This window comes from Genypterus blacodes, unplaced genomic scaffold (genome assembly GCF_046128005.1).
Source record: "Genypterus blacodes isolate CSIRO-AG114 ecotype Tasmania unplaced genomic scaffold, CSIRO-AGI_Gbla_v1 ptg000134l_1, whole genome shotgun sequence".
NCBI classification, from domain to species: domain Eukaryota; kingdom Metazoa; phylum Chordata; class Actinopteri; order Ophidiiformes; family Ophidiidae; genus Genypterus; species Genypterus blacodes.
The window spans coordinates 2,754-15,584 of NW_027466936.1; the positions used below are offsets into that span (position 1 = coordinate 2,754).

Sequence of the window (12,831 nt, forward strand, 5' to 3'; positions counted from 1 at the left end):
GGAGCGGGGGGCGTGGCTCACTCCATCAGGGGCGGGGCTGGGGGGCTGGTCAGGTGTGCCTGTGTCCGAGGGGGTCCAGGTGCTCACGGTTCTTCCTCCACAGTCTGTAAACCGCCGTCCTCTGGTGCCCCCATGAGGACGGAACTGAGACTGCACACAAGAATTACAGCTAACGATCACATTTTAACACCAACAACTTGAGTTTCCTGTGTTAAGATCATTTGTTTGGTTGTTTGTAGATAACCTGACATAAAAGGTCAAAGGTCATGTGGTCCATCAGCTCATAGGAGAAACTAACTGCTGATATACAAATAAACTTCTGCTGCGTCTTCTTCTGTCATTTGATCTCTTTAATGGTTTTATTTTGCATGGTCAAGCTGCTCAAACACTTCCTGTTTTTTTTTATTGTGGCAGAAACCTTCGGAAACATTTACAGTCTGAACATCCTCATGATGTCATCGGCTCATGTTGTGTTCAGGGACCCTCAGAAATCTTAACACCCGTATGTTAGAAAATCAAAATACTGAAACTTTTCAAACATGTTAAAGAATCTGACAGGAAGTGAAAGTGTGAGGCTCAGACTCGGCGCCTAAACAAGTCCCATGATGCTTTGCACAGCATTCTGGTGTATGTCAGAGTCGCTGAACACAACAAGCTTCCACATCTGAACCTGCAGCTGAAGGTCAAAGGTCAAACTTTGTGTTTGTATGTTATCTAACATGTTCATGAAGTGAACCAGAGTTTAGTCCCAGCTGCATTCTGATAACACCCGTGTGACACACACACACACACACACGTGACCTTTGGTCCCGAGCAGCCTGGGGCGGAGGAGGACACATCCAGTGTCTTCACCTGGAAAGACCTTTCTTTGTTCAAGCAAACTTCACAGCTCCACAACGGTCCTCACTGGTCACGTATGTGCACGTGTACTGTGAGTACATGTGAGGGATTAAAGACTACATCCACCAGAGGGCGACGTGAGAACAATGTAAACAACATGGCCACGCTCTTCACAGAGATACTGCAGCATGGAAGATCATGGAGACCATCAGAACATCTACACACAAACCTGAACCTCACACCTGGATCAGACATCATATGTTTGGGTGTGTGAGCCGCTGTGACCTCTGACCTCTGCATGCTGATCCATCAAAAGTGAATAAAGGAGCAGAAAGTTTAGTATTCATTCATTCACACAGATGTGAGCTTCAATCTGTCCTCCTCCTCAAAGACACATTTAGATCCTGCATTCTTCTTCAGTCCACTTCCTGTCTGGGTCCATAATAAAGTCCACATGCTGTGGGATCCTGGACCAGATCCAGATCCAGATCAGGCCCCTCTCCTGGTTTTCAGATGGACTCGATCTGACGGCGAACCTTCTCAGAGGCCAGGCGGTCCAGAGAACGCTGACGGACGACTACGAGTACGGCGAACAGAACCGTCAGGGACAACATGGCCGCCTCAAACTTCCAGAAGAGATGTTCCTCCATCACAGTAGAGCGACAGCTGGAGAGACAGAAAGAGAGAAAGTGAGACACAGAGAGGGAGAGACAGAGATAGGGAGGGAGAGAGACAGAGAGATTGTGAGAGAGAGAGAGAGAGAGAGATTGTGAGACAGAGAGGGAGAGAGAGAGACAGAGAGAGAGAGAGGGAGAGTGTGAGACAGAGAGGGAGAGAGAGAGACAGAGAGAGAGAGAGAGAGAGGGAGAGTGTGAGACAGAGAGGGAGAGAGAGAGACAGAGAGAGAGAGACAGAGAGGGAGAGAGAGAGACAGAGAGAGAGAGAGAGAGAGGGAGAGTGTGAGACAGAGAGGGAGAGAGAGAGTGAGAGGGACAGACAGACAGACAGACAGACAGACAGACAGACAGACAGACAGACAGGCACCTCTTGTAGTCGTCTCTGTTGGACTTGGTACAGTTCACTCTCTCCACATAACCTGTCTGTACACAAGCAGACCAGCTTTTCTGCAAGGAAACACACAAACACACAATATCACCATCATCATCATCACCACACTTCATGGTTGATCAGTGATGATTAGAGTCTCACACTCTGGAAGGCGTTGCACTGCGAGCACTCGGTGGTCACCACAAAGTCCTCCAGCAGCCAGCAGGGGGCCGCCACAGCTTTGAGCGCTGCAGGGGAGGACAGGGGGGGGACAGGGGGAGGACAGGGGGGGGGGCAGGGGGGGGACAGGGGGAGGACAGGGGGAGGACAGGGGGTCAGAGATCATGATGATGCAGGAAGTGTGAGCTGGTATGGAGGAGTGACGTGTTCATACCTGAGCTCTTCTCCTCACTCAGCAGAGATGCTCCAAACACTCTGAAACACACACACACACACACACACACACACACACACACACACACACACACACACACACACACACACACACACACACAGTTCAGTCTGAGGGTCAGAGGAGGACCAGCTGACCTTGTCTTCATAAACTGGCTCAACAGAATCTACACCTCCATCAGGCTTCATCAAGTCTCCCTGCTAGGCAACACACTGTTGCTAACCTTAGGGTTAGATCAAGCTAGCCCTTGGTCTAAGGGTCAGGGTTAGGGTCAAGGACGCTCGCCTCCATTCTGAGCTTTCTTTGGGCTGGTTTAGGGTCCATCTTAATCTCCTGGCCCCGCCTCCGATCACGCCTTGTAAAGGGAGACCCCCTAAAGATACTTTAAGGGGATCCTGCAGGTACGGTGAGGCTGTTTAACAAACCAGCTGATTGGTCAGGAGGCGGAGCTCCAACATCTGCTGATCCAGTCCAGGCTATCTGAGGAGTATCAGTTACCATGGTGACAGAGTGAAACAGACTGGCACACACAGCTGAGTCCTTCATGCTGTCACCATGGTTACCCAGTAAAGTTTACCTGAGCAGGTTTGGTGACTCACCTGAGGGAGACCAGGCCCCAGAAGAGGGCGTGCAGGGCCAGCAGGCGGGGCCGACAGCACGCCACCGGGATCCTGCAGTCGCTCTCCATCAGCCTGGACCTCCAGCAGCACACAGCACCGGACACACCGGCCACACTGACCAATCACTGAGCTCCACTCACGCACTGGAGCTCCAGCAGCTTTGATTACTGATCAGTCTGCACAAGCTGATCACATTGATCAAAGATCAATCAGAATTCAGTCTGATTCGTCTGTCTCCCTCTCTCTCACACACACACACAGAGGTCGTGCTAACCTAGCTTAGACATTAGCGTCATTCACGTTTAAACGTCAGCACAAGAACGAGGCCGCTGAACGCCGCTAGCCGTTAGCTAACAGCTAACACCGAGGTTCTTCTGTTAGGAGAACAAAACACGAACACCATCAGCTATCCTGCTCATGCTAACATGCTAAAGTTAGCGCGTGAACACTCACCGGGATCCGCCGGAAGCAGCGCGAGAGCGAACAGCGCGAGCCCTTCAGATCACGAGCTAACAGCTAACAAAACGTTTCTATCGTTTAACAACTTACGACAAACACTCAGACTCTTCACTAACTGTTGCAGTGTGAGTACGCAAACTACAAAGCGCCGCCCGCAGGATGAGAGTCAAACTGCAGCATCCACACAAACATCCGGTTGGGCTCTTCACAAAAAGAGCCCGTTTCCATCCTGCAGCCTTTTCTGTTTCCTGTTTATCAACGACTTCATTTGCAGTTGTCATTAAAATGGACAATGAAGAAACATTAACGCTGCGTTGGAAAAATAAAACCAATGACCGTTTGAGGACACAATAACGACTTTCTGTTTATATATGTGTGCATGTGTGCGTGTGCGTGTGCGTGTGCGTGTCTTTCAGGTTAAGTTTCTTTATCCTTCACATCCCTCTTTATTATTGGAAATTTCATAAAACATGACCACTTTATTTTGAAGGCGTAGACGTAATTTCTTATCGTTTCCTGTGCTTCTCCTGCGCAGCCTCAGTCAGCTGTGTGGTGCTGGAGATATGAACGTCATCAACAAAACCGATCATAAACTCTTATACATCTTTAAAGGAAGCGGATTTAAGCTGAGGACAAACCGGAAGCCGGAATATTACAACAATAAGACTCAACACACTGACGTCAGAGTGACAGTCTGTGGCGCCCCCTGCTGGATAATAGTTACATTACACAGTCAAAACGATGAGGGTGGGTAGATGAGGAGGATAATGAAGATGAGGGTGGAGTATTTGATGTGAAAATCACCTTTCCTGGATTTTGGTGTGATAGGGCACTTCCTGTGTCCTTTCACCTCTATTTTCTCTGTCTCCTCCAGTTCTTCTTCTTCTTCCTCCTCATGGTGTTGATGTTCTGGAATATTAAGGGACACATTTTTGAACAGCAAACACAGATCAGGACGTTATACCAATAACCTGAGGATCTACTGAGCTGTGTGTGTGTGAGAGGGGGGAGGGAGAGAGAGAGGGAGAGAGAGGCGGGAGGGAGAGAGAGAGAGAGAGAGAGGGAGATGGAGGGAGAGGAGGGAGAGAGAGGGAGGGAGAGGAGGGAGAGAGAGAGAGAGGGGGGGGGAGGGGGAGAGAGAGAGGGAGGGAGAGAGGGGGGGGCGAGAGAGAGGGAAGGAGAGAGAGAGGGGGGAGGGAGAGAGAGAGAGAGTGAGAGAGAGAGCAAACACAAAGGCAGCAGGACCAGTTGCACACACACAGAGCTCTCTCTCTCTCTCTCTCTCTCTTTCTCTCTTTCTCTCTCTCTCTCTCTCTGTCTCCCTCTCTCTCTCTCTGTTTGTGTTCTTCTTCTTCTGTGTGAACATGTCGCTCCTCGTCGTCTGTGAGTATTCTTTTCATTTCCTTTTGTGTTCACATGTATTTCGTCTCCAATCGATCAAACTCAGAGGAGATAATTGTTCAATAATCAATACTGATATCAGATGAATTTGATGGGTTTTCAGCACAGCAGCAGCACTGATCAATACTGGTCAACACTGATCAATAACCTATAATAATAAGACAGAACTTAAAATGACCAAAACATTTGAAGTCCAACAAGTTCATGAAAATCTGCTTACAGACTGAAAGCAGAGAAACAGCTGAGCTGCTTTCACACAATTACAAGCTACAAGCTACAAGCTACAAGCTACAAGCTACAAGATACTAAGAACCTCACACAACAACATAGAACCTGCTTCATACCTCCTGTTTGAGCTCTCTCTCTCTCTCTTCCTCTCTCCCTCTCCCCCCACCTCCCTCCCTCCCTCCCTCCCTCCCTCTCTCTCTCTCTCTCTCTCTCTGTCTCTCTCTCTCTCCCCCCCTCCCCTCCCAGTGTTTGCTTCCTGTACCTTCTGGGTCTCAGTCTCTGCAGGTAAACTCACTCATCATATTTCTGACGCATGTAATTGCTGTTGGTCCATTCTGCCACAGAGGTCATGACCTCTGGACCCTGACTCTCCCTCAGAGATCTGATGTCGTCATTAAACATGAAGTTCTGTGTTTTGTTGTCCAGACAACATGTTGACCTGCGACCTTCAGAATGAGCGCCAGCGGCTGAACTGTGGTACGAATCCAGAGTTGTTACGTTAAAGAGTGTTTGAGTCTTTTCTCATCCATCAGCAGCAGAATGTGACAACACAAAAGCAGCGCCCCCTGTGGTGAAAGCTGCAGCATGCACCTGTAACTCTGTCCACCTGTCTCAGGCCATGAGCTCATCGTGGTCCACAGCGTCAAGGTGAGTCACAGGGAGTCAGAGTCGTGCGTGGACGGTTTCCCTCCAGCTCATCTGGCTCCGCCCCTCTGCTCTGCCACGCCCGTCTACAACCTCATCGCCAAAAGGTAGGAAAACACAGAGATGATGCATTGATGTATGTAGGACTAAGCAGGAAGAAGCACACAGAACAAATGGTCTGAAACGTCCCAGGACCTGGTTTCCATAGAAACAGAGTGCTCTCATGTGTTCACAGATGTAACGGCCGTCACAGCTGTCGGGTCTCGATGGACTCGTGTCACATGTCCACACCCTGCAGCAGGAGGTGTGTGTGGATGGACACAAAGTTCAGCTGTGTGCCTGGGGGTATGTAGCTGTGTGTGTGTATGTCTGTGTGTGTGTGTGTGTCCTCCTCTGCTTCATACATGACAACTAAACTTTTAAACTGAGGTTGTGAATGTGTGTTTCCTGTTTTAGAGATCAAACACGTGTGTCAGAGAAAAAAGGCAAAACTTGACTGTGGTGAGTGAAGCTGTGACTTCCTGTTAGCTTGTCTCTTCATCATCAAAGAACCTTAACCAGAACCTTAAGAACCCCAGAGCTGCAATGTGATGTGTGTATGTGTGTGTGTGTGTGTATGTGTGTGTGTGTGTGTGTGTGTCTTGCTCTGCGTATGCTGCATTCAGGAACGTGGGTGATCAGAGTTCTCATGGCTAACTATGGGAGGAGCAGTAAGAGGGTGTGCAGGTACCACGCCCCCTCCAAGCAACCTGCAGAAACCAGCTGCAGGCAGAGGAAGAGCCTGAAGCTGATGTCACACAAGTATAACCACGCAGCATCACACACACATGTGCATATGAGTGAGACCCCTTTAGGCCTGACCCCTGACCCCTGACCCCTGACCCCCCCCCCCTCAGGTGTGACGGGAAGCACCGCTGTGCTGTCCAGGCTTCTAACTCCTTCTTCTCTAATCCGTGTCCTGGCACTCGGAAGTACTTGGCGTATTCGTACATCTGCCAGCGTCCAGGTGAGTTTGAGAATCATCAGTAACGTCTCACAATCAATCACCTCCACCTTCAGGAGCAACTCACAACATTAAACACTGAACCTTTCATGCGTCTGTGCAGAGCGTGAAAGTGAAGAAGACTGAAGAGGAGAGAGAGCGCAGGCATCCTCCTCCTCCTCACCACCATCATCTCTGCTCTGTGATGGATGAAGCTGTCACCTTATTGTGTGATTGATGGATGAATAAAGTGGTTGATCAAGAATATACAGTGCAGATTCATATGAGTGTTATAAAACTGAGAGTGACCTGAGTGAACATTTTCATTTTTGGAGGACTAAAGTGAAAGCTGAAGCTCCACACACACACACACACACACACACACGCACGCACGCACGCACGCACGCACGCACGCACGCACGCACGCACGCACGCACGCACGCACGCACGCACGCACGCACGCACGCACGCACGCACGCACGCACGCACGCAGTCTGTGTGTGTGTGTGTGTGTGTGTCTGTGTCTGTGTCTGTGTGTCTGTGTGTCTGTGTGTACTCAGCAGGCTTGGACATGCAGGCTGTAGTTTCCGCCCCCGCAGTTCAGCTTGTACAGTCACAGAATTGTCATGGTTACTGGGTCGGGCCCTCACTGCGGCAACACACCACACCTGTGACGAGAAAGCAAAGAAAGAGAGAGAGAGAGAGAGAGAGAGGGGGGGGGTGAAGAAAAACAGAACGACGGCTGAGGAAGGAGCGAAGGAAACCAAGACAGAGACAGACAGGTGGGAGACAGACAGGTGAGTCTTCAGATTTGTCTCATAAAGACGTCCAAAGTTCCAGTGATGTCATCAGACCAGTTTATGTGTTATATTGTGATTGGCTGTTGGTGCTGGACCTGTCTCACCCGTAATACCCGTCTCACCTCAGGATACAAGACGTATCCTCAGAAGTGGGAACGATCAGAGCCGCTGACAGACAGACAGACAGACAGTGTGACCTCTGACCTGCTTTGTGCCTGGAGATAAGATCTGTAATCAGGTCGGACCAGAACTCACCAACCTAAACCGGGACCTTCAGTCAACATTGACTTTGGACTGCCTGAGGTCAGAGTCACTTCATTCAGTTAGCTTAGCTTAGCACAAAGACAGCCTTGCACTGTAGGGCCTTGGTGGAGGTATGACCTCTATGAGCAGGAGGGGGCAGCAAGGAGCTGAAATGATTTTAAACACAATTATTCAATCCTTAACAGGCGACTCATCATCATCATCATCATCACTGAGTCACCATGGAGTCCACAGAGCAAGAGCAAGAGGAAGACACGCCTAGGTCAGAGTTCATTTGCTTCCTGCTGGTGTTCTTTCAGCTTAAAAGCCTCCAGTAACAAATCCCTGTATTAAATATAAAAGTGTGTGTTTCTCCTTGAAGGTCTCTGACAAAGAGGAGCAACAGCCCCACCAGCCCCACCAGGACCACAAGGACCACCAGCACCACCAGCAACACCAGGACCACCAGCCCCACCAGGACCACCAGCACCACCAGCCCCACCAGCACCACCAGGACCACCTCCCCCACCAGGACCACCAGCACCACCAGCACCACCAGCCCCACCAGCACCACCAGGACCACCAGCCCCACCAGGACCACCAGCACCACCAGCCCCACCAGCACCACCAGGACCACCAGCACCACCAGCCCCACCAGCACCACCAGGACCACCAGCCCCACCAGGACCACCAGCACCACCAGCCCCACCAGCACCACCAGGACCACCTCCCCCACCAGGACCACCAGCACCACCAGCCCCACCAGCACCACCAGGACCACCAGGACCACCAGGACCACCAGCACCACCAGCACCACCAGGACCACCAGGACCACCAGCCCCACCAGGACCACCAGCCCCACCAGCCCCACCAGGACCACGGGTACCACTGCTGCTGCTACAGCAACTGCTATGACTCATTATACATATTGTGTGGCTCCATCTTGAGTTCTGATCCCACACATTGTGTAGAACCTTTGACTAACAGCGGACGTTGGTCCTGCTTGCTGATGGTGAAACCTCTGATTGTTTCTACAGAGAAAGTTCCTCCCTCCACCCTGAGCTCTGCGGCTCCCCCTGCTGCCTGGAGTCCTTGTGGTCCTTCATCCCAACATGACTCAGGTACTAAACACGTCACACATTGGGGCTGTTTGGGTTGTTGCCACGGTGATTTTGGTGTTTGTAGGATGTGCAGTGTGGGTGCTTGTTGCTATGGGAGTGGAGTGTTGCTTGCTGCGGTGTGGAGGTTGTTAGGAGGTTGCCCGGGAGTTGGGGCTGGTTGCTATGGTGAGGTTGCTCATGTCTTGATGGGCTTGACAGCTTAATGTTTAACATCCTTGGAATCAGTTGAATATGTGAATGATGTTGGTTTGACTCAAACAGTGACTGGAAATGACCTCTGACCTCTGACCTCTGACCTTCAGAGCTTCAGCTTCAGGTTTGATATTTCAGCTCTAAGTGACGACTCTGGTGGAAATCGGATTTCTGAATTGTTTTTGCAGAAGAAGAAGAGAGAGAAGAAGGAGTTAAAGGAATGGACTCTCTGATCCGACCAGCAGGTAAGAGGAGAACAAAGCTGCACTCAGAGGTTCAGGTTCCTCAGTCCGTCAGGTCAGACCCAGGAGATGGTATCTTGCCCTCTGACCTTCTTTCTCTCTCTTCATCTCTCAGGAGTTGCTGAGGAACAAAATATGTCGGATCAAAAGTCATCGACTGCAGAATCAGCAGGCAAGCAGGAGGGAATCTGCAAGTGTTTGATTGGTGTTCAGGTGTTGTTGACGCTGTGACTTGTCTCTCTCCCTGTAGCCCCGCCGACAAGTCTCACGTTGTCACATCCCAGGAAAAAGAAGGTCCTGGTGGCTCCAGCACTCAGTCTGTCCCTGGGTACGATCACATGTCTGATGTTTCCATCAAGATTCTTTCTTTGTGTGACACCAAATGTGGCTGTTTTCAGGACGCAGCGACTCCACGGCGTCTGCTGACTTCCCCTCAGCCTTCCTCTCCCCTTCCCTCGATGACGAAGATGGGTTGGACTTTGATCTGGATGCCATGGAAACACCTTCTGACAACGAATCAATGCCTTTCCCCAACTATGATCTGGATATAGAAGGTGAGAAGAACAGTGCAAGGACAAACTGAAGACGCCCACGTGATTGGCTCAGAGAGAGAGAGAGACAGACAGAGACAGAGGGAGAGAGACATGAGAGAGAAGGGGGAGAAACAGTCAGAGAGAGAGAGAGAGATGTCTCCATCAGTCTTTAAGGGTGTTTGGGTCTTCAGTGGTCTCTGAAAGACACAAATGGACTCCTTCTAATGAGTTGACATGTTTCTGTCTCCACCACTTTCTCTGTCTCTCAGATGAGCTGCGGCGTCTTGGTGTGGCGTCCTGGCGCCACAGACCGCACAGATCCCTAAACGGCTCTCATTCCGGATCCTTACAAGTGACGGACCAAACCAGACTTGGCTCCTTTGAGCAGGAGGATATGTTTGACGGTCAGGGCACCAGATGGCGCTGTTTCTCTCCAGGAGCTCCTCCACAGGAGAGCAGGGTGAACATGAGCATCCTGGAGCCGTTCCTCAGGGTTCTCTCCCATGGAGGTACACAACCACAGTGACATAAAGACGAAGATTGAAGGTCTGCTGGTGATCACCTGGTCGGCCGGCCCCACCCACAATTTACAGTCTCTTTCATCTCTCAGGTTACTATGGAGACGGTATGAACGACATCATTGTGTTTTCTTCCTGTTACCTGCCAGAGAGCAGCCAGGAGAATTACCAGTACGTGATGGATCATCTGTTCAGGTAGATCCACGTCCCTACGTCATCATACTACTGAATCAGGCGTCATGAGTGTAGGCGAACCTGAGGTGTGTGTCTGTGTGTCTCCCCACAGGTACGTGGTTGGAACTCTGGATCTGATGGTGGCAGAGAACTACGTGATAGTTTACCTGTGTGCAGGAGGACAGAAGGACAAAGTGCCTGGAATCAGCTGGCTAAGAGAGTGCTACACCACAATCAACCACAGGTACCTGAGCCCCCCGAGACACAACTGTCCACTGGGGAATAGTTACTGTCATTACCCAGAGTAAGTCCCTCCCTGCTGCCGCCTGGTGGAGGAACTCTGTGGAGCCTTTAGCAGAGCATCCAGCTCCTCTCACCCAGAGATAGAGCTTCACAGAGAGGCAGAGCAGTAACCAGAGCTGCAGGTCTGCTCTCCTCTGGACCAGACTGTCTCTCTTTGTCTGTCTCTCTTTGTCTGTCTCTCGCTCTATCTCATTCTCTCTCTCTGTCTCTCTCAGACTAAGGAAGAATTTAAAGGGTTTCTACGTTGTTCATCCCACCTGGTACATCAAAGCTCTGATCACCATCATCAAACCCTTCATCAGGTCTGCAGCTTCCTCCTCCTCCTCTTCATCCGAAGACATTCCTTCTCAGCTTTCCTCTTCCTCCCTTTCTTTCCCACCTTCTGCTTCCTTGCCCCCTTCTTCACCTCTTCCTTATTCATTATCAATCATTCAAACATGTCCTCGTCTTCCTCCTTCCCCGACTTCTTCTACACTCCTTTTTGCCTGTCTCCTTTGTGATCGTTGTCTTCCTCAGCTCTAAGTTTAGCAGGAAGTTGCGGTTCATTGACAGCCTGCAGGATCTCTCTCTCTTCATCTCTACTGAGCATGTGCAGATCCCAGAGTGCGTCAGACAGTGAGTCGATATAAAACATAACCTGGAAACCAAAAGTTTGATCCATCACCTGGACCACAAACACCAAAGCTTCACCTACCCAATGTTCTCCTGATCCCCTTAGGTATGACCAGAACCTGTCCAGGTGAAGGTGCAGCTGTCCAGGACTGGACCTACAGACCAGGACAGGACCTAAAGACCTACAGACCAGGACTAGACTTCCTCCTAGAGAGCGTTGGACAAGTCGGGTCCTTCTGATGTTGTGGGCCTATAAAGTCTTTGAGACCCTGGATGTGATGGAGAAATAAAGTTGACTCCACTTTCTTTAGTGACTACAATCACTACTTCACACACTGAGCTGAGCTTTTAACACACACACACACACACACACATACACACACACACACTGAGCTTCTAACACACACACACACACACTGAGCTGAGCTTCTAACACACACACACACACGCACACACACACACACACACAAGCGCGCGCACACACAAACCAGCAGCAATGGCGTCTTTATATTTTCCACTTTGTTGTTTCCTCATTGTCAGACTGAAATCTCCATGATAACAAGCATAGACACACACACACACACACGCTAGCAAAAAAACACACTAACCGCAAACATACATTCAGCTTTGGGTAACTTATGAAGATCAACTTTGTAACACACACACACACACACACACACACACACACACACACACACACACACACACACACACACACACACACACACACACACACACACACACACACACACACACACACACACACACACACACACACACGTACACAGTATGTTCACAGTATAGACACAAACTGCTGTATATATTAAAATACATCCTTTAAAACAATTTGTTTGTAGAATGTTTATTATCTCTTGTCTAGTTTGAGAAAAGTATCTATTTCGGTGGGATGACTGATAAGTAGTGAGCCTAACGTATATCTTGCTCTGCCATGGACGATGGAGGGATTTGATCCATGTGATGTCCACATCTGAGTTCTGCTCCCTGATAGGTCAGGCTCATAACTTTCCATTCAGGCTCCATATTGTTTTGTCTGGGCTGCAGATATTTGTCACACCATGATTACATTTCAAACCTCTTTTACTTAGAGGACACAACACATTTCTATGTTCATATCAAGCGAGCCAGTGAGGGGTCCCAACCCACAGGCTGGGAAACCTTTATTTAGTCACATGGTTTCTGTGATGGAAAACCAGCATGAAGTCATCAGGTCATCAAGTCATCAGGTCACATCCACTGCTTCAGTAAGAATCAGAACTGAAAGCTCCCAACTACGAGACAGAAAGAGTGGAACAGAAGTGACAACGTCCCACCTGAGGCCCAGATCAGATCAGACACCTGGGTCTCTATCAGGTCCTTAACTTTGATCTGGTTATCCATCAATAACACATAACAACACTACCTCTCACACACACACACACACACACACACACACACACAC

At 49.8% G+C, this 12,831-nt stretch overlaps 3 protein-coding genes across 6 annotated transcripts; 2 read left to right on the forward strand and 1 right to left on the reverse strand.

Annotated features, from left to right (window-relative positions):
* Positions 1-315: 315 nt before the first annotated feature.
* Positions 316-3,554, reverse strand: jtb (jumping translocation breakpoint). 4 transcript variants are annotated; one of them, XM_076164424.1, is made up of 7 exons: positions 3,373-3,554; positions 2,899-3,104; positions 2,282-2,322; positions 2,050-2,135; positions 1,885-1,964; positions 961-1,506; positions 316-881 (listed from the first exon to the last, which is right to left on the reverse strand). In XM_076164424.1, the coding sequence occupies exons 2-6, from the start codon at positions 2,985-2,987 to the stop codon at positions 1,350-1,352; spliced, it is 453 nt and encodes a 150-aa protein (XP_076020539.1). In that variant the 5' UTR covers positions 2,988-3,104; positions 3,373-3,554; the 3' UTR covers positions 316-881; positions 961-1,349. The 4 variants fall into 4 exon arrangements, with proteins under 4 accessions (XP_076020539.1, XP_076020537.1, XP_076020538.1 ...); XM_076164422.1 differs by having other exon boundaries at positions 2,899-3,293; XM_076164423.1 differs by having other exon boundaries at positions 3,194-3,554.
* Positions 3,555-4,606: 1,052 nt separating this feature from the next.
* Positions 4,607-7,095, forward strand: LOC143011520 (L-rhamnose-binding lectin CSL2-like). The gene is made up of 9 exons (XM_076164419.1): positions 4,607-4,761; positions 5,254-5,292; positions 5,434-5,484; positions 5,624-5,759; positions 5,888-5,997; positions 6,109-6,153; positions 6,318-6,453; positions 6,549-6,658; positions 6,759-7,095. The coding sequence occupies exons 1-9, from the start codon at positions 4,743-4,745 to the stop codon at positions 6,779-6,781; spliced, it is 669 nt and encodes a 222-aa protein (XP_076020534.1). The 5' UTR covers positions 4,607-4,742; the 3' UTR covers positions 6,782-7,095.
* An 824-nt stretch (positions 7,096-7,919) lies between these two features.
* Positions 7,920-12,152, forward strand: LOC143011521 (BCL2/adenovirus E1B 19 kDa protein-interacting protein 2-like). Its single transcript, XM_076164420.1, has 10 exons — positions 7,920-7,960; positions 8,060-8,172; positions 9,468-9,560; positions 9,631-9,786; positions 10,035-10,274; positions 10,376-10,478; positions 10,570-10,701; positions 10,976-11,062; positions 11,277-11,375; positions 11,479-12,152. Exons 1-10 carry the CDS (start codon positions 7,920-7,922, stop codon positions 11,501-11,503), a joined length of 1,089 nt encoding a protein of 362 aa, XP_076020535.1. The 3' UTR covers positions 11,504-12,152.
* The last annotated feature ends 679 nt before the right edge of the window (positions 12,153-12,831 follow it).